This window comes from Pongo pygmaeus, chromosome 6 (assembly GCF_028885625.2).
Source record: "Pongo pygmaeus isolate AG05252 chromosome 6, NHGRI_mPonPyg2-v2.0_pri, whole genome shotgun sequence".
Lineage (NCBI taxonomy): Eukaryota > Metazoa > Chordata > Mammalia > Primates > Hominidae > Pongo > Pongo pygmaeus.
The window spans coordinates 149,230,172-149,250,164 of NC_072379.2; the positions used below are offsets into that span (position 1 = coordinate 149,230,172).

Below are 19,993 nucleotides of genomic sequence, written 5' to 3' on the forward strand. Positions count from 1 at the left end.
GTGGGTGGGTTAGTGGATGGGAGGGTGGGTAGATGGATGGATGGGTGGCTGATGGATGGATGGATGGATAGAGGGGTAGGTAGACTGTTGGATGGGTGAGTGAGTAGATGAGTCTCTTCAAAGGTCAAACAGGTTTTATAAAATAGGCTGAGACCCAAGGCCTATCCTATTCCCGGTCTTGACCACCCCCAAAGACACACACACTCCTGTTTTTACCCATTTTCTCCATTCCCTGCTGCCCAAGCCTCTCCCAGATCCTTTCCAATATGAGCTACAAATGAGGACACTTTCCTACACTGAAGGATAAGTGCCACCCCCTACCCATAGGACAGCAGGCCCTCCAGCAGCTCACCACAGTGCCTCTCGTCAGAGCCGTCGAGGCAATCCTCCCTGCCATCACACACCTGCACCTGTTCCACGCAGCCCAGCACCTCACAGGGCGTCTGGCCGGTGCCACACTGCACAGGTGGGAAGGGCCCTGGGGCGACGCTCTGGCCTGTGGGCACCACCACAGCCAGCTGACCGGTCACTTGGCCTGTCCTGTCCTTTCTCCTTTGTCACCTCCCTGAAGCCCCCAACCTCCCTCCTCTTGGCATCTGCTATGCCTCACTCTGCCTATCTTGGGATAATAGAAAAAGGGTAAAGTGGGCTAGGAAACTCGGGTCCTCCCCAAAATGACCTTGAGCTGTGTGACCTTGAACAAAGGGCCTCTGTCCCCCTCACAAGGAAGGTGGGCTTACAGAGCCTTTGCACACAGGTAGAAAGGCTTGGCGTCTTACCAGCAGGGGTCGCTGGAGTCACAGGGTGTGGGGGCAGCACCATCACAGCTGCCATACCTGGTGGCAGGGTCCTGGCCTCCATCTGGGATATGGGGGTGGTGGTCACCATCTGCAGATTCCCCATGGTGAGGCACCCCGGAGGCTGGGCCAGGACTCACGGGCCTTGTCTCTGTGGGTGTAGGTGGAGGGAGGTGAGGCTTGCCCAGCTGCCCTTCCCAGGAAAGGAAGGTGGGGGCCCTCAAGAGGGTATCCCAGGCTTCTTGGTGGTGCAGAGTAATCACAGGTGCCGCGGACCAGGCTTGGGGCAGCAGGGGCTGGAGAGGAAGGAGGGTGAGGGCGCCAGGGCTGCTCTTTGATTCTGGCTCATCCTCCCCTGGGCCTCACCGTGCCACCTGCCTGGGCCTCAGCTTTTCCCCATCTGTGACACTGGGAGGCCTTATAGACAACTGTGGCCCCTCCCTATGAGTTCTGATGGAAGTCATTCAGAAGCTGGCTGGGCTGTTTCTGTATCTTTTGTGAAAAGCAGACAAAGCATTTGATGCCTTCTGAGAGGCCTCGGATCAAAAACATCCAAGGAGCACAAGGACTTTGGCTGAAAGTAGAAGACTTGTTTTGATCTGAGATTTTTATTCTATTCCCAAGAAGAAACACATGGCAACTTCCAAGTTCAAACTCACCATAAAGTAAGATATTTAGGGAGACAAAGAACTGAGGTCATTTTAACACAGCAGCAGAGGGAGTAAACACTACCAGAGACCCAGAGTGAGTTCATTGTTTCTGTTGTAAACAAACAACAACAACAACAACAAACTGATTTTGGGCTTCCTGGCAGCTACAGTGAAAAGGGTTAAGAGTTTCATTTTCTGGCAAGAAATGCATTCAAAGACAGCCTTTTTTTTTTTTTTTTTTTTTTTAATAGAATCAGACTGAGAATGAAATTAGAATGTATCCCATGGGTCCGCATGTTATGGATCTGAGGGGTGGCATCAATTGCTTTGTCTGCTTTTCACAAAAGACACAGAAACAGTCTGGCCAGGTTCTGAATAACTTCCATCAGAACTCACAGGGAGGGGTCACAGTTGTCTATAAGGCCTCCTAGTGTCACAGATGGGGAAAAGCTGAGGCCCAGGGGAGGATGAGCCAGAATGAAAGAGCAGACCTGGCACCCTCGCCCTCCTTCCTCTCCAGCCCCTGCTGCCCCAAGCCTCACCCAGGTCCTGCCCATACGGGCTAGATATGAGGACAGGAACTCACCCACACCAAAAGCCCTCTTACCATCCCCCATCCCCGCAGGACAGCAGGCCCTCCAGGAGGCAGCTCTCTGCTGGCTAGCAGGCAGGTGAATAATCAGGTAGCTCCAGGGAGGCCAGTTCACAACCAGGCAGAGCCCCTTCCTTTCTTATATAGAAGCGTGCCAACTTGGTGACCACATCCAACCCCCGTGCCCACTTAAGAGACATTTGATGCCAGCAAACGCTTCAGAAAGGGGGGCCTGGCTCCATGGATGGTTAGCAGAGCGAGTGCAGGCTGGAGCCAAGTGGCCTCCCACCCCCATGGGGGAGACCTGTCCTGACCAGGCATCTGGGGAGGCAGCCACATTACAGGGCACAGGCTCAGTCCTGGGAGCTGGCCTGGAGCTACCCGCCCCGCCAACCTACAGCCACATACCTTGGAATCCCAGGGGGTGGGCAGAGGCAGGACCTGGCCATGTCCAAAGTGACCAGTGTCTCCTCCCTGAGCCAACCCCATGACTCTCTCGGTTGTGGGGAAGTCAGGGGTCAGGAGATTTGAACCCCTGAGATGTAACTGCCCCTGGCTCTGGAAGAACAGGTGGGACAAGGGTTTGGGGAGGAGGCCTGGAGTCTGTGCACACACCTGTCGGGGACGTGGGGGATTCCTGCCCGGGAGGCCAGTGCTCAGTCTCTGCCAGGCCCTGCAGAGGGAGAGGGCTCAGCACCCTGCACAGCCCCAGGCCCTGAGGGCAGCTCCCATCCCCTGAGGATACAGCCCGGGCGCTCACAGTCCCAGCACTGCTTCCTGTCCATCTTCCTCCCCCGCAGCCCGGGACAGAGCTGAGGATGCAACTGCGCTTCCAGACACCAGCCCACTGCCCTCAAGGAGCCGGGGGACCTCATTCTCAGCAGCCCACCAGGGTGATCCATTTCAGCTCTTGCCCCTCAAACTCCCCTTCCCCCACCCAATGCACGTGTCCCCCCCTACCCCCTACCCCACCCACACACTCTGGGTTGCTGACCAGGCTATTCCAGGTGGGAAGGTGCTCCGCGCCTTCTCCACACTATAGACACCCCTCTCCAGCCCTCAAGTCTTGTCCGGGAGGCCCCTGGGGACCGGGGCACAGGGCTCTTTTCGGCTCTGAGCACCAGATGCCCTGGTGCCTGCCCCGTGGGCATAAGCTCCCTATCAGGGGTGCAGGCTTCTCTTGTCCCCAAACCCCTCTGGGCCCTCGCTCTGCCTGCACGTCTCTGCATCTCTGTGTTGCCCCAGCCCCCAGCCCTCTGCCAGGCACCGGCAAGGCTCCTGAGAGCAGTACCAGGGAACACACAGGAGGAAATGCTGCGGAGAGGGGAGATGCCACCAGCTGGTGCAGGAGCAGGGCTGGTGAGGCCGTGAGGCGAGGTCCCTGTCCCCCCACTCCACCCTCTGGGCCCAAGGCTCCACACTCACCTCCCTGGGCCAGTGCGGCAGCTGCCCCGGCTGGGCGGAGGAGAGGGCCAGGGTCTTGGCTGTGGAATGGAATCTGGGGAGAAAAATAGCCAAAAGGGCTCCAGGGGCCCTCCCAGCACCAGTGCCCCCCTTCCAGGCAGGGGCGTCAGTGTGCTTTTGCCGGGCCTGGGGTCTTTGCTGGGGTGGGCTTTCAGGAAGGACTCTGCCCACTGAGGCTGGACAAAGGCGATGTTCCCAACTGTAGCTCCCAACTTGACCATGGGTTAGAATCACCTGAGGGGCTTGTAAGACACACATTGCTGCGCCCCACCCCTGCAGGTCTGGGCGGGCCCGAGAACCTGCCCTTCTAACAAGCTCCAGGTGCTGCCGATGCTGCTGGTTCAGGGCCCACACCTGGAGAACCCCTGAATCAACTATGAGAAAGGCAGGGAATCCTAGAATCCAGGTGGGAAAGGGCCTTGAAGGCACCCGGCTGCAGCTCCTCAGCATGCAGGGTCTGGGCACCTTGGGGGTGAAGGCAGGGCCGGGCCCTCCCACATGGCTGTCCCCTCGAAGGCCAGGCCAAGGGCGTGAGCTGCACAGCCGGCCACAGTATACCTGCCAGTGCCCTCAGGCAGCAACACACAGCCCCCCTCATCCGAGCCATCCTCGCAGTCCAGAACACCGTCGCACGGGCCCCCTCTCAGGACACACTCACCACTGGCACAGCGGAGTCCAACCCCTGGGCACAGAGGTGCCGGTGGGGACCCTGTGTGGAGGACGTATGGCTCAGGGCTCTTCCCACGGCCCCTCTCTCTCCTGCCCTGCCCACCCCTGTACAACCTGTACCTGGCTCGCAGCCCAGCAGCTCCACCTGCAGGGGGACATCGCTGTGGTGGACATCGGGGGGCCACACCCTGACAAACCTCGCCTGCACCATGCGGCCGAAAGTCCATACGGCAGAGTCCAGGTCGTCCCAGTCTCTGGGGAAAAGCTGCCGGGAGAGGATGCTGATGACAGCTTCACCTCTTTCTCAGGCTGACCTCATGACTTTGAGTGACCCCACTTTTTCCCCAGTTTTCACGGCCCCTCCCAGAGCCATGCCCCCCACCCTGGCAGTAGGCATTTGGGCTCTCAAGCCTGGAGGGGGCTGGTCCTGGACTGAGCTCCTCCCGCTAAGCTGGAGGTGCCCCTAGGGCAAAGGCCAGGTCCTGTTCACTGCTGCGTCCCCAGGGCCTGGCTCGGCACCTGGCACAGAGCAGGTGCTCCTGAAACAGTTGAGACTTAACACACAGCATGGACTGATTCCTACTGCTTCGTGCGGTTTGTCTCCTGAGTGGGAGGCTGTGCCCAGGCTGCTCTCCACGAAGACCTGCGTGGGTCTGGGTTCCCGGAGGCCCTCAGTGAACTCGGTGTCTCCCCACGCTCTCTCCCTTGCAGGCTTCACACACCTGCTGAGTCTGAGCCACTTGGATGGTTTCCAGCATCCATGTGACAGTGGCACCCAAGCCTCAGCTCCACAGAGCACAGTCCCTGCTACTCACCAGGTATTCAACAAGCATCGAATGCAGGCCATGCCCCTTGGGGAGACTGGAAGGCCCTTGGGGACAAAGACTATGGAACCCACAAAAGGGCATGGTGGGCCGCTGGCCCCATCGGCCTTGGGCGGGTGGTACCTTGGGCAGGGACAAGATGCCAGGCAGGATGTCATGATAGTCATGCCAGTGTAGACCATTGCTGCTGAACTGGAGTGAGAAGCTGGTGGCATATGCGTTGGAGGAGCCAGTCTCCGGCACTGTGATGCCTGGGGAGGGAGGGGCCAGGCCAAGAGCAGAGGTCAGAGCTGAAGGAGCTACACCTGCCGCCCACCCATCATCACTGCCTCCCCCTCAAGCACTGCCCTCCTCACTGACCAGTGAGGTTCCGGGGCTGAAGCAGGTCCAGCTGCAGGTAATGGGGCCGAGTGTGCCACCTGGCATAAGCATCCCCTCCAGCCTGCCATCCCTGAGGGCCGGGCCCCTGGGTGGGAGTCCCCAGAAAGGCAGCCCGGGTGGGGTGTTCCAGCTGCTGGGACGATGCATGCAGACTCCCCTCAGCCAGTCCGGCCAGCCCCAGGGGAGAATAGCAGGGGTCTGGGTGCAGAAGAGAGAGACAGGCTGGAGTGGGGGAGGACACAGGGCGGCAGGAGCCTGCAGGGACACGGTTAGGAAGTCGCACGGGGAGCTAGGGGATGTGAAAGGCCCACATGGGTGACTTTAGCCCAGGGAGGGAAGAGTCAAGAGGGGCAACTTAAGATAGGATGACTCCCAGATCCTTAGGATGACCATCCACAGTGTGCAGGGCAAGGAGGATGTCCCCGAGGGCCTGTTTCCCCTCCCAGGTTGTACAACCCCTGGGCAGCATGGCCCCTCTCAGCACTGCACTCCACAGCATATGGCCCTTACCTCCTGGCGGAGGCAGAATGTAAGTGGCTAAAGGGAATCTGATCTGGGGACTGGGAGCCGGAGCTGCGGCAGGAGTGGCCGTGGGCTGGACTGTCTGGTTCTCTCCTGTGGGAGGAGACTTCAGGGTCAGGAGACAGAGACTGAGAGGCTCACAGTTCCTGGCCGAGCATTCAGGCCTCTCCCCACTTCCTAGAGCACTTTCTCCCTGCTGACTTCCCAGGAACAACCCCCTAGCTGGGAAAAGTCCCTCCTCCTTCCCTTGGTGTGAATCGGGGGCTTTCACGTCCACTGAATATTTAGAGAACATAGAGTAAAACTGCCAGCCTGAAACTACTTTCAGCCCAGGACCCAGCGACTGCAGTTCCTAATCCAGGGGTGCTGACACCAAAAAGGCACCTTCATGGGCATTAGAAAGGGGCTGCCTCTGGATGAAAGCAGCTCTGTGGGCTGGAGTCTGGGTCCCAATCACCAGCTAACTTGTACAGTGAACAACCTGTGCAGCTGAGTATGCTGGCTCTGCTTTAACCTCAGCAACCCGTGGATGCACTTTTAGGATAAGAAAGCTGCAGCCTGACCAATGTGGCAAAACTCTGTCTCTACTAAAAATACAAAAATTAGCTGGGCATGGTGGTGCATGTCTAACCCCAGCTACTCGGGAGGCTGAAGCATGAGAATCACTTGAAGCCAGGAGGCAGAGGTTGCAGTGAGCCGAGATCACACCACTGCACTCCAGCCTGGGCGTCAGAGTGAGACCCTGTCAGAAAGAAGAGAAGGGGAGGGGAGGGGAGGGGAGGGGAGGGGAGGGAAGGGGAGGGAAGGGGAGGGGAGGGGAGGGGAGGGGAGGGGAGGGGAGGGGAGAGGACCTGGACCCATAAATGCATCCATTTCAAGCCTTTGTATTTTCCTGTTTCATTTATAACTCATTTCCAGGAAAAGATACTTTTGAAAAGTCCAACTTAACTCTGTCTTGCCTGTTCTAAGAAGAAAAGAAAAGCAACCAGAGGAAGCAGATCTGAGCAGAACGAGAGGAAAGAGAGCACCTCAAAGGTGGCACCATGGGGGAGGCAGAAAGCCCCCAAAGCACAGGAAGGCAGGGCGGACGGAGACGGAGGACAGAAAGAAGCCTTCCCACCCCGAGGTCCCCTCCTTCCCTTGACATGCAGAACTCAGGCTTCCCGCCACCCTGAGGCTGGGGTATCCAGCCACCCCCGCTCAGTGCCCCTGGTTCCCTCTCAAAGACCCCGCCGATTGTCCTCCCCCCGGGACTTCCCTGTCATTCCCCAGGCACACTCACCAGGTAGGGCACAGTGGCAGCATGATTCTCCCGTCCCCTCCACCAAGACCCAGCCCTGCAGAGGCACAGAGGTCAGGCCGCCTGCCTATCTCCAACCCATTCCACCAGCCTCCACACCCCCTCCAGCTCTGCCCACCACACACTCCAGTGCCCTCACCTGGGGGCAGCTGCCAAGCGGGCAGTAGGGTGAGCAGCGTGCGGTGAGGTTGTGCAGACACTGGCACACCCTGCAGGGGCCCCCACGCCAGCGTTCCCCGACACGGTGGACCTGGCCCTGATGCTCACACCCCTCACAGGGCTCCGTCTGGCACCTGAGAAGGGAGGATGTCCCTGGCCTGGTGACGGGGCTCGCTTGGGGTAAACAACTCTCCTGGTTCGCCTGGATTGAGGACATTCCCAGGACTCGGGACTTTCTGTGATAAAACTGAGGAAGTCCTGGGCAAACTGAGACATCTGGTCACCCTCTAAGCCCACTCTGCCCCTGCACCTGAGACATTGCAACTGGCCCAGAAGAAAGCCAGGGAAGCAATTTGTGCCAGCGCTGCAGCCAGCGCCGTGGGTCCCAGAGGGGGCTGGGGAGGCAGCTATGGCAAGAGCCCCCTGCAAGCCTTAGCCCAGGAATTCAAGCTGAGTTTGTGAAGCTGCATCTGCGGGCTCCGTCTACCTCTACCCACCTTCAAGACCTAGAGGGCATAAAACCAGAGAAGGGGAAGGCCAGGGGTCCCCAAAGAGGTTCTGGGACTCCTAGGGTTTAGACGGGTAGGGGCACAGGGCAGGGGTTCCGAATTGGGGATGTGTGGTGGATGGGGGAGGGGCACACAGAAAGCTTCCTAAGTGGGAGGTGGGGTGCGGGTCAAGGTCCCCGCAGGTCCCCTGGTGGGTGGGGAACAGAGCACCTGCGTGCCTTGCGGTGGATGCCACGGCACTGGCGACCTCGGCCGGAGGGGCGGGGGTTGTTGGGGCTCCGGAAGGACTACTGGATGCTCTGGCTTCCACAGGGGCCCAGGCACTCAGCCCAGGGTGACCAGGAGGACCAGCCACAGTCCACTAAGGGAGGGCCAACAGTCAGAGCCTGAAGGAGGTGGTGGATGCGCAGCTGGGCGGTCCAGGGAGAGGACTAGGGACCCTGAGGGAAGGGCCTCACCAGCACAGTCCGGGTTGAGTCGGCAGCGTCGGGGCCGTCCGTCTCGGCAGATGCAGAGCCGACAGTCGGCCTTGATGCGTTGCCCGGGCCAGTAGCGGGTGCCGTCCACCAGGCAGGGGCACTGCCAAGGCCACACACACCACCCCTCGCTGCCCAACACCTGCCCTTCTGGGCACCAGCAGCCTAGAGGGGGCCCAGGGTGAGGCTTCCATGCAGAGGGCTGTTGCCACAGACCCACACCCTCGAGCCAGCGCCTGAGCCCAGAGTCCCCTTACCAGGGCTGCTGCAGGGCCGATCAGGTGGGCACATGACCTGGCCAGAGATGTCATCACAGGTCAGCGGGCAGGGGGCACAGGGCTGGAACATCAGCTCCCCAGAGCAGGTGGCATTGGGGCAGCCGTCCTGAGGGCAAGGCTCTGAGAGAAGCCGGAAGCAGAGGTCAGAGGTCAGGGAAGGGAGCTCTGCAGAGAGGACGGCCTCCCACCAGCAGCACCATCCTCTCTTCAACTCACTGGTCTGGCGGGTGATGTGCGGGCCTCCGGGCAGTGCAGCGCAGGTGCGGCCCCCATTCTGGGGTGGGTGGCACTGCCGTTGCCGCGTCATGGTGCCCCTGCACGGCTCAGAGCACACAGACCAGGAGGACCAGGCGCTCCATTCACCGTCCACTGTGAGGCAGGGGGACAGGGCAGGCAGTGGGGACCATGCAGGAGGGCTGAAGGCCTAGTGGCCTTCTTCTCCCTTCCTCTATCCAGGCCCCACCACCCCAGCCCCTCATCTGGGCAGGCTGCCGTGAAGCAGGCCTGAGACTGGTGCTCAGGCCCTGGGCAGTTCTGTAGCACCAGGAGGCCGAGTGGGGAGCAGCGGCGGCTCCGGCCCTGCCCCCCGGGCCCACATGTCGGGCTGCAGGGCCCCCATGGGCTCCAGGGGCCCCAGGCCCCACAACCCTGCTCTTCTGGGGAGGCGCCCACCTGTCCTGGCCCTCCACAGTCAGGCTGCCCGTCACACACCTGGGGAGGGAGTGGGGTCAGGGCTCCTGTGCTGGGAGGCAACATGGCACTGCCACCTCTACCACCCACTCCCACCCTCACCAGCTGGAAGCCTATGCAGGTGCCATTGGGGCAGGTGTATTCTGGGCAGGGAAGACCTGTCCCGTTGGGGCCTCCAAGGGCTGGCAGCCCCCCTGGGAAAGAAGAGGAGAGAAAACACAGTGAGCAGGGGGGTGCGAGCTGTGTCCCGGGCCCAGCCAGCGGGGCCTCCCTCAGGGAACAAAGCGTCCTCACCGCAGTCCAGCTCGTCCTCGCCCTGGGGACAGTCTGGGATCCCATCACAGAGCTGCTCAGGGGTCAGGCACACCCCCGGAGCCACACCACAGGGAAAGAGGCCAGGGCACGGAGGCAGCTGGGTGGAGCCTGCGGGCACCGTGAGATGTGTCCTGCTCCGCTCCTGTCCCCTCCTGCCCTCTCCCTGCAGAGGCGCAGGAAGGCGGGTGGGAGGCGGCCAGACAGGCCAGCCTGGGAGGAGCTGGGGCCTGTGGACAGCTCCCTATAGCGGGAGGTAGACAGGACCCGAAGGGCTGGCTTGCAGTGACACAAAGAGTCTGCTCAGGTCTGGTGGGGAAACGCTGATGGCGGGACCCCTCCAAACAGACACACTCCCCATCCCCGCAGAGCCTCTGCCCACCCTCTTATCCCTTCTCGGCCAAGTGTGGGGAAAGACAAAGCCCCTTTCTTCTCTCCCCTGGGCCTAGGTGGGAGGGTAAAAAATTTTCAAATAAAGTTTCCCGAAAAAGATCAAAGGAACGCAAACGTGGCCCAGCCTCGGATGCCCCCAAACCTAAATCGCTCTAGCTTCCGCGCCCACCTGTGCCTCAGGAGGCGAAGGTGGGGATGGTGCTCGGGAAGAGGTGGGCCTGCCAGCTTGGCCAGCGGGGGGCCGCGCACGGCCGGGGGCGCGGGAGCCTCACCGCAGGCGTGGGGGCCCTCGTCCGAGCCGTCGGGACACTGCCGCACGCCGTCGCACAGCTGCTCGGGGGACACGCAGTGACGGCCGCGGGCGCAGGGCGCGTGGTGCGGCGCGCAGGGCCCTCCGCAGCCGCGCTCGTCGCTGCCGTCGGCGCAGTCTTCCTCCTGGTCGCAGCGCCAGCCCCGCGGGGTGCACTCGCCGCTGCCGCACCGAAACTCGAAGGGGCCGCAGGGCGGCGCTGCGGGGAGCGTCCGCGCTGGATCCTCTGCCGGCGAGCGCCCTCCCACCCCCAACCGCGCCCAGGTCCGTCCTTCCACCTCCGCCGCCGCTCCCCTCCCTGCTCCAAGTCCCTTGGCCATTTCCTGGGCCTGGCCCTAACCCACCTGCAGCCCCTTCCCGAGAACAATCCCTCCTGCATTTTGCTGCCCTGTTGGTTTTTCCAAAGCTCTCCCCTGGGTCAAGAATTTCCATGAGACTCCCTGCAGCTGGGAGGGAGGCCTTGAATGCCGGGAAAGAGTGTAGACTCTTTCAAACGCCCTTCACTTCATTCATTCCAGCGTCTTCGGGTGTCTCCCACTGCGCCCTGCTCCTTCCCATCCCAGAGCAGCGCCACAAATGCCTCTCTCTGAGGCTTCCATGCCCCTCTCTCCGAGGCTTCCATGCCCCTCTCGCCCAGGCTTCTGGCCACCAGCTTTCCCACCTCTTCCCTCCAGGAGACTCACCAGGGCTGGCGCTGGCCAGGGGACTTGACTCCGTGTCCAAGGAGCCAGGGGAGGGGCCAGGCAAGGTGCCGGCAGGAGGCGTGGGCAGAGAAGGTAGGGGGCAGTGTCCGGGCCCCTCATCAGCTCCATCTGGGCAGTCCCAGACTCCGTCACACAGCTGGATGGGCCCCAGGCAGGTGCCATCGACACAGAACACCTCCCCGGGGACGCAGGTCACCTGCCCTGCAGCCAGAAAAGAAGAGCTGGCCCTGGGGCACTGCCCTGTACTCTTACTGTTTGGGGTGCCCCAACTCCCACACCCTCAGGACCAACTTCATAGCAGGAACCTGGCAAAGGAGGGGGGAGGTGAAGTCGGGGCTCTTGAGGAGATGGGCCTTGCGGGAGGGAGTGCTGGGTGGGCTGGCGTCCAGGGCGGGGACAACTCACCCAGACAGGACTCCTCGTCGGCGGCATCCAGGCAGTCAGGATGCCCATCGCAGAGCAGGGCCGGGGGCAGGCAGCATCCATCGGCACAGGCCAGCAAGCCCTGGGGGCACGGGCAGCCCTGCTCATCCGTGCCATCTCCACAGTCATCCTGGCCGTCACAGAGCAGGGCCAGGGGCAGGCATTGGCCGGAGCTGCAGGTCATCTGCCCCTCCCCACAGCCTGGGGCGGCACAACCTAGCACGAGGCAAGCACGCAGGCTCAGGACGCTGCTGTAGGGGCCCAGAGAAGCCCTGAACCCCAGAGGGACCAGAACACCCTCCCTTCCCGTCATCCCTCCAAGCCACAGGTAGCCCCTGGCAATGGGAGCAGCAGCTAAAGAAGCCACTCCAGGACAGCTGCCTTGGCCCCAGGAAACTCAGTTACATGTGCAAGGACTGACCAACCCTGTCGCTTCCACACACGGGCAAAGACACTCACCCTCCTCATCAGAGCCATTGCCACAGTCGTCCTGGTTGTCACAAAGCCACCCATGGGGCACACAGTGCCCATTCTCTTGGCACAGGGCCTCTCCCTCTGCACAAGCAGGCACAAGCTCCTCACAGTGGCCACCGTCACCCCCACAATGCCATTGACCTTCCTGGCACGTGCTGAGCACACAGTGTCCTGGAATCAGCCACAGGCTGGGCTTGGCCCAGTGCTCCCTCAATAGGTCCCCCCCAAGGTGACCTCCCCACTCACCAGTTCCCGCAGTCCTTCTGCAGCACAGACCCCGGCGGGAAGGAGTTGCGGCCCCACTCACAGGGGCAGGAAGCTGGCTCCAAGCGGGCTCCTCCTGAGGTCACAGAGTGCAGGGCTCAGAGCAAAAGGGCACAGTGGCCCCTTCCCAGTCTCAGTGCCCCTCCCCTCTGCCCTTTGTCACTCTACACACCGTGCAGCAGAGTCCCCTCGGGGCAGAAGCAGCCCTCCACGCAGGCCACCACCTGGCAGTGCCACCCGGGCTCAGGATGCTGCTCATGGCAGGTGGGGGGACACGTGGGGCCACAGGCCTCATATATCTGTCCCCCTTCACACTGCAGGGCTGGGTGGAGAGGAGAGCCTTGGATCACTGAGGCACAAGGGCAAAAGGATGCAGCCATACCAGGCTGACTGGCCAAGGTGACCACCATGGAGGGCAGGGGGTGTCTGGTGTAGGCCTTGAGCAAGACCCCCCCGGGCCGATGTGTACAATGTCAGCTCTACTCGGCAGCCGTTCTTGCATATATGGCTCATCTAGAAAAGTGTCTGGCACAGAGTAAGCACTCAATGCACAGCTTGCCCTTGAATGAATGAACGGCCATCTTGTGGGACAGCAGAAGCTCTTTCAAGAAGCTGAGCCTGTGGCAGTGGCAGGATTTAGCATTGGGAACTGAGGGCGGGGCACACTCACGGCAGAGCTCCTGGCTACGCCAGCGCACGTGGTGCCCATGCCGGGCACACTCATCTGCGTAGGTGGCAATGGCCGAGCAGAGGCACTCACAGTCACCCCCTGAGTCGCAGCTGTGGGAGGAAGCATTCAGTCCCGGCACCCCCACCTCTACCCCACTCCAGGTTGGCCCCTCCTTACCCGCAGGCGTCATACAGGCACCACTCATAGTGCTGCTGCGGGGGGACCTCCGCGTGGCATGATGCGAAGAGCGGCTGCAGGAGCGCCCCGCAACGGGACCGAGCCCAGCCAGCCCGGTGTGTGTTCACCTGAAGGCAGAGGGTGGCGTCTCCAGCACAGTGGACCAGCGGACACCCTCCCCAGCCCTGCCTCTGGGAACCTCCCTTCCTGCTTTCCCGCCCGCACTCACTGTGCAGGGGTGTGGCAGGTCTCCTGGCTCAGGGCAGAGGGGGCTGAGGCGCCAGGAGTGGGCGGCCAGTTCAGCTGTGGGCTCCGGGACACCCTGGCGGCTCCGCAGATCATTTCTGGCATCTCCATCAAAGTCACCACACAGCCCAGCCACGCGACCATGGAACTGAGGGGACAGTTGCACCAGGACCCGAGTCCCTGGTGGCAGCATGGTTAAAAGTGACCCCACCAGCCCTTATCTGGGCCAGAAGACTCAGGGTCTGTTTTACCACCACCAGGTGCCACCCCCACCAGGGGGTATGGTTACCTCTTTTGTGGGGGGATGATTGGCGATGATAAATGAAGAGACTTACATTTGGGGGGCTCAAGGTGGGAAGTGGGAGCCTATTTTCCTAACTAACACCAAGCCAAAGGCTGAGGGGGAGGGAAATTCTCCATCAGGTCAGATTCCGGGAAACCAGACTCCGGGATGGACTGTGAGGCCCAGCAGCACCAGCCTCGGTGGTGGCAGGCTGGGAGGGTGGCCCAGCGGCTCAGAGCCAAGTCCATATAGGGGTTATCTGGGTTTCCCTCAGTTCCGCAGAAGCGGTTAGATATAACATATAAGCCAACTGCTTATATGGGTGATGGCAAGTTAGGAGATTTATTTTCATTTCGCCTTTCTAAAACTTGATATTTTCTCAATGTTTCCCTTGGTGTGGAAGGACTGCTTTCATAATGATGAACAGCTCATTATGAAAACCTAATTTAAAAATGTTTTTTTCTTGCTCTATTGCCCAGGCAGAGTGCAGTGGGGTGATCACAGCTCACTGCAGCCTTGACCTCCCAGGCTCAAGCAATCCTCCCATCTTAGCTCCCAGGTAGCTGAGATTTCAGATGCGCACCACCGCGCCCAGCTAATTTTTGTATTTTTTGTAGACAGGGAGTCTTGCCATGTTCAACCCAGGCTGGTCTCAAAGCCCTGGGCTCAAGGGATCTGCTCGCCTCAGCCTCCCAAAGTGCTGGGATTACAGTTGTGAGCCACTGCACCTGGCCAAAAACCTAATTTGGAAACTCGGACCTCCTGCATGGACTGGGAGGTAGGGGTGGCACTGGGCTGGGCACAGGGCAGGGCGAGTGCCAGCCAGGCAGGGAGGTAAGGTGAGAGCTCAGGGTCCTAGCCTGGCTGTCAGCCTAGCTCTCAGCCTGGAAATCTGCCCTGTGGAGGTGTCAGGGGCTCAGTGGAGGGAGACCAGGAGGAGGGAGGGTCAGGCGTTGGGAGAAAGAAGTTGGGGTGAGTCCAACCCGATGGTGCTAAGGCGGGGCACGGGTCCAATGGTTGAGGGAGGGCAGGGGCCTGACCTCCATCCCAGAGCAGGGTGAGGCCCAGGCGGGTCGAGAGCAGCAGGAAGAGGCCAGCACGATGCAGGCTCAGCCCGGGGCCTGTGTAGACCTTGGGGGGCATCATGCTCACCCCATTCACCGTCACTGCCCGGCCTGTAGAGGAAGAGAGGCATTCAGGCCCAGCCTGGAGGAAAGGGTCCTCCAGATCCTCATGAGGCTCTCTAGCTCCCCCGTCCAGCCCTTCTTTTGCTTCTCTACCTATGTGACCTTGGGCACGTCATTAGACTTCTCTGGGACTTAATTTCTGGGAGCCTTCTGGTATTATGAGTCCCAACCAAGAGGAGAGGCACCAACCCCATGGCATGGAGGGCAGCCAAGTCCAGTAAGGAGCCGGCCAGCAGTGAGCAGACACAGGGAACCCTGTCCCCGCCCACCTTGCACAGCTGGGAAGCCATACAGGTGTGCCCCTCCCTGGCCATGTCACCCTTCAATGTTGCAGCCACCTCTGAGCAGGTGCACAACAGTGCCCTCCAGATGCACGGCCAGCGCTTTGGTGCAGGTGAGACCGCTGGCCCCACAGGGCAGGTTCTGGGCAGAGACTGTGAATAGGCCACTGGCCTCTCACACCAGCAGATACTCGCAGGCCCCAGGAAAGGTGAAGGCCAGTCCGTCGAATGTCACATAGTGGGGGGCGCCTGACGCCTGGCACCGCCCACTGCACCGCTGGCCCGTGCAGTGCCACTGCCGGCCCCGGCACACGCTATGGGCAAGGTGGGGGAAACAGAGTCACTGAGGACGGGGCCCTGGGGGCTGGATCCAGGGGAGGCAGCTGGTCTGGGTTCCAGGCAATTTCAGCAGCCCTCAGCATGGAGGGGTCCTGCAGGGTTCCCCTGGCCCAGGCCAATCTGGATACCCCAGCCCCCTCCACCCCGACCCCTTCTGGTGGAGGAAAGGATGATGTGTGGGGAGCCATGGGCCACAAGGTCAAAGGGTTGGAGGTCACGGCAGCTGGGCATACCAAACGTTGCAGTCTTCCTGGATGGTGGCGTTGGGCAGGTACCACTGCCCACTGTGACGGCAGGGACAGAGGTCAGGAGGCACACAGCGCTCGTCCTGGGCAGAGGGCAGGGATAAAGGGCACCATGCAGGGTTGCGAGGGGACCAGGGCAGTGCCCTGGCTTAAGGAAGGCCATCCTGTTCCCCGACGCAGCTCCTTCTTAGACTCACCAGCAGCACCGTGCCTGGTGGACAGACACAGCCATCAGCACTGCCTGCAGGGCAGGAGTGATTGGCACTGGGACTGTCACAGGTGAGGAGACAGGCACCAGGGGCATAGACAAGCTCCCTGGGGCAGAATGCTTGCTGTGGAGGGCAGCGGCGAGCCGTGCAATTCCAGAGGCCCCTTTCCTGGCAGATGCTGCAGGAGGTTGAGAAGGAGTAAGAGGCAAGTCCGAGCTTCCAGGAACCTGGTCTGATCTGGTGAGAATCTCAGGAACCCAGACACTGGGTTCCCAGGTGTCCAGATCCCATCATGTTGAGTGAAAACCCAGCCCTGATGCTGGAGACCTGAGCATCTCAGCTCCCAACACCCAGTCACCAGCACAGGGAGTTGGGCTGTTTCCAGCACACTAACATGCCTGGAATAGACATTGTCACCCTTTCTGTCCCAGCTCCAATAGGGCCATCCTCCAGGCTCTGGAGCAGGACAGAGATATTGAACCACCCTACTCCCAGCCCTGGTAGGAGAGGGATTGCACTGAAGCCTGCATCCTCGGCCCCCACCTTCACCAAGCCCTGGATCCTGGCGCTGCCTGCACAGATCCATAACCCGCCTTCACTTCACTTCTCGTGAACAAGCTGTGTGACTCTGCAAGCTGTTTAGCCTATCTGAGCCTCAGCTTCCTCATCTGCAAAATGGGAACAATTTTTCCGCTTCTTACTTTATGAGGTTATGGTAGGAAAGTAAAACGAGATAAAATGATACACACGAAAGTGCTTTATGGACCCTAAAGTGCCCTACGACCGAGGGGAAGTGATCAGCACTCTGTCCCCCTCAGCGTGCATGCTGCCACCAACAAGGCTGCACACCCCGCCCGTTGTCTCCCAAGCTACCTCTTCACCCCCACATTCTTCCTCTTGCCCCAAAGGCCACTGCCCTCACCAGCGGTTGCACTCCTTCATGGTGGCACTGCCAGGGGCATAGCGACGGGCTCCGAGCTGGCAGGGGCACAAGCTGGGGGGCACACACTGGCCCTCAGGGTCCCACAGCAGCCCCAGAGGACAGTTACAACCAGCCACACAGCTGCCCAGCTCTCCACAGTCCTCTGGTTCCCCGCAGTGTTGACCGCATGCTGGGGCACACTCTCGGTACTCCTGGCCACCAGGACACATAACAGCTGGGCACAGGGACACACACAGGTCAGGGGCATAGCCACTGCTGGCTCTCTCCACCCCCTCTGAACCCCATACCCCACACCCCCTGTGCCTTTGCAGGAAGAAAAGCCCAGCAGTCTGCCAAGGGTAGAGATGCACCCTGGGCCCCTAGCCATTCCTGGAAGGGGGATGGGCTAGGAAGGAGGAGAGGAGCCTGGGTGGGGTTGGCTGGGCTGAGGGAACTTACGGCAGAGGGTCTGGTTCCTCCAGGGAGATGAGGCACCTTCCCGGGCACAGCGACGCGCATAGGCAGACAGCACCGGGCACAGGCAGTCCCTGCCGGGGTCACAGCCACACACGGCTGCCAGGCAGCGCAGACAGAATGGCTCCTTGTCCACCAGCCTGTGGCATTCCTTGGGAGGAGATGGGGAAATGGGTCAACTTCTCCTCCACGGAGTCTACATCCCCTTGGTCCCCAATACCACCTCTGGGCTTGTCTGGTCTCCCTTGATCCTCCCAAGAGCCCAGGTGGAGGGCAGGGCAGGTGTTGGCCCATCTTACGGATGTGGGAGGAGCCCAACCCAGCTACCTGGAAGACAGAGCTGTGCAGGATGGCACAGGCCGCCTCTGCGAAGGCGTGGCGCTGGGAGTGGGTGGTGCAGGGAAAGAGCAGGGCACTGTCTCCAGAGGGGCATCTTCCCTTGCCGGCCACCTGGAACTTGCTAGCAAAGGCAGCAATGCTAGTTTCCACATCTCCGGCTGGTGTCAGGAAGTCGTCCTGCTGGTTCTGGGTGAAGGTGCCACACAGACCCTGCACCTGGGCCCCAGGCACGCACGTAAGACAGCTGAATGCAGTCCCACTGCACCCTTGCTCCCCCACACACCCGCCTCACTGGCACACCTGGTGGGCATGGCGGGGGTCCAGGGTGATGTAGGCTGCAGGGTCAGAGAGTCCCCAGAGCACCTGGGCCCCAGGCCAGCGCAGCAGCAGAAAGGCGGAGGAAGCTCGGCACACACTGAGGCCCTCAGCGCCAATCCAGGGCAAGCCCACATCCTGCCCATTGACCAGCACAGCTCCTGGAACAGGGGGCCTGATGGTGGGGGTGGGGCACATGGAAGGATAGGGCTGCCAGAAGGGAAGGAGCTTGGGTGAGAAGTAGGAGGTCCCATGTCAGGGTGGGCTGCTGGGGACAACTAGAGTGTCCACCTGAGCTCCCTACCCCTGCATCCCAAGGACTACCCTTGGCACACAGATTTTCCAGTCCCGCACCCTCGTGATCAGTGTGTGGGAGGAGCTAGATGGCGAGCCAGGAGCTGGCTGGGGAGGGTTGGAGGGACCCTGCTGAGAGTGGCCTGCCCGGTCTGGTCATGCCTCGAGGCCTTTCAAGCTCTCATAGCTGCATGCCTTGTATCTGACCCCAGGACGGGGCAGAAGATGCCTTGGAACATCTCCTCAGGACTCTGTATGTCTGCTTCAGAGATGAGAGGGCTGGGGAAGCTGAGGCAGTGTGCTCAGGTGCAGGAGTCTGGGGAAGAGTGTTTGGACTCCAAAGCCGCAGGGTAGTGTGGAGGGGGATCAGTGACAGGAGGCGTGGGACTGCCTCAAGAGTGCAGAGCAGAGGCTACCTGAGTCCCTGAGCTGGATGTGGGTGTCCTCCAGGGAGACGGAGATGGCGTGGAGGCAGCTCCCAGCGTCGCAGGCCCCATGCTCCAGTAGGATCAGTAGCTGTCCCTTCACGTAGTCCTGGGGCGGGCAGGGGGAATTCAGTGGGGCCAGGCAGGCCGACCCCCTCCGGGGAGGCTTCTGGAGACCTTCCCTACGGAACACCTTCAAGCACACACCCGGAGGCAGCTGCCCACCTTCCGGCCAGCCAGACTCTCTGCCAGGTAAGGGGCTTCGTCCTCACCATGGGCCGGCATGCATGGATGTCTGTGTGTATGTGTGCGCAGGGCCATGGGTGTGCACATAGGTGTCATGTGGACGTGTGTGTGCATGTTTGTGTGTTCACGAGTGTATGCAGATAAGTGCGTGTCTGCATGTTGGGGTGAGATGACTCCTCTCTTTTCTCCTCATGGATATGTATGTTCTTCCGTGTGTGCATGTATACACACATGCTAAATCTACATGCACATACATGAGTGTGTCATGTATATGTCTGTGTCTCTGTAAGTGTGTACATGGGTGCATGTATATGTGTGTGGATGCATACAAGTCTCTGTGTGTTGGTGTGTAGCCTGTGTGTGTGTGTACACATGCAGATCTCTGTGTTGGTTTGTAGCCTGTGTGTGTATGTGTACGTGTATGTGTGTGTGTGTGCACGCATGCGCGTGTGCACATGCAGATTTCTGTGTGTTGGTGTGCAGCCTGTGCGTGTGTGTGTGTGCGCGCGCGCATGCGTGCACTCACATGCAGATTTCTGTGTTTTGGTGTGCAGCCTGTGTGTGTGTGTGTGTGTGTGTACACACATGCATCTTTGACTGTGTTTGCTGGGGGAGACGACTGTCCTCTTCCCTCCCCATGGACAGGCACAGCCTCTCTGAGGACTGTGCTCCCAGGACCTCCTCACCCCATCACTACTTATGAGAGGAGTGAGAATGGTCCAATAGTTCAATGGAGAGATCACTCAGGGGACCCCAGATGATTGGGAAAATCGTGGCCTGCACCTGAACTTGAGAAGTGAGCTCACTTCATTGAGGGAGGTTTAGGGTGGGTGCAGGGCCTCTTATTTCCCCTGAGGTTGTTTTGCATGAAGTGGTCTATAACAAGCCCAGCCCGTCCCATCTGTGGAGACAGGACTGAAGATGGGTTTTGGTTAGCGGCCCTGGGCTGGGTGGTGATGACAGAGGGACTTTCACAGGGAAGCTGGGGAGGAGGTGAGAACCCAGTGGGAGGCCTCGAGGCCTGTGACAGCCATGCCCCCAGTGTTGGTCCTCCCTTGGCCTTTCCTGGGAAGACTCTGGGTTTCGCTTATTTATTTAGGGGTTTCCTTACAGTCAGCCCCACTGTGCCCTCTAGGAGTGCCCCTACTCT

The 19,993-nt window shown here is 60.6% G+C and overlaps 1 protein-coding gene across 1 annotated transcript in view; it reads right to left on the bottom strand.

The window, feature by feature from the left end:
* LOC129040111 (SCO-spondin-like) overlaps positions 1-19,993 on the bottom strand; it is a 49,215-nt gene that overhangs the window by 22,265 nt on the left and 6,957 nt on the right. The window contains 37 exon segments of the mRNA XM_063667975.1: positions 353-496; positions 780-892; positions 894-948; positions 2,655-2,712; positions 3,465-3,537; positions 4,062-4,212; positions 4,293-4,437; positions 5,120-5,247; positions 5,357-5,575; positions 5,888-5,992; positions 7,182-7,236; positions 7,339-7,492; positions 8,078-8,228; positions 8,326-8,508; positions 8,601-8,741; positions 8,838-8,993; positions 9,104-9,332; positions 9,414-9,505; positions 9,606-9,734; positions 10,289-10,525; positions 11,010-11,231; positions 11,436-11,669; positions 11,913-12,082; positions 12,174-12,267; positions 12,364-12,513; positions 12,862-12,971; positions 13,039-13,166; positions 13,268-13,464; positions 14,608-14,742; positions 15,093-15,349; positions 15,608-15,702; positions 15,817-16,006; positions 16,751-16,985; positions 17,210-17,375; positions 17,552-17,779; positions 17,864-18,039; positions 18,589-18,706. Of these exon segments, the coding sequence (XP_063524045.1) occupies positions 353-496; positions 780-892; positions 894-948; positions 2,655-2,712; positions 3,465-3,537; positions 4,062-4,212; positions 4,293-4,437; positions 5,120-5,247; positions 5,357-5,575; positions 5,888-5,992; positions 7,182-7,236; positions 7,339-7,492; positions 8,078-8,228; positions 8,326-8,508; positions 8,601-8,741; positions 8,838-8,993; positions 9,104-9,332; positions 9,414-9,505; positions 9,606-9,734; positions 10,289-10,525; positions 11,010-11,231; positions 11,436-11,669; positions 11,913-12,082; positions 12,174-12,267; positions 12,364-12,513; positions 12,862-12,971; positions 13,039-13,166; positions 13,268-13,464; positions 14,608-14,742; positions 15,093-15,349; positions 15,608-15,702; positions 15,817-16,006; positions 16,751-16,985; positions 17,210-17,375; positions 17,552-17,779; positions 17,864-18,039; positions 18,589-18,706 (5,623 nt within the window).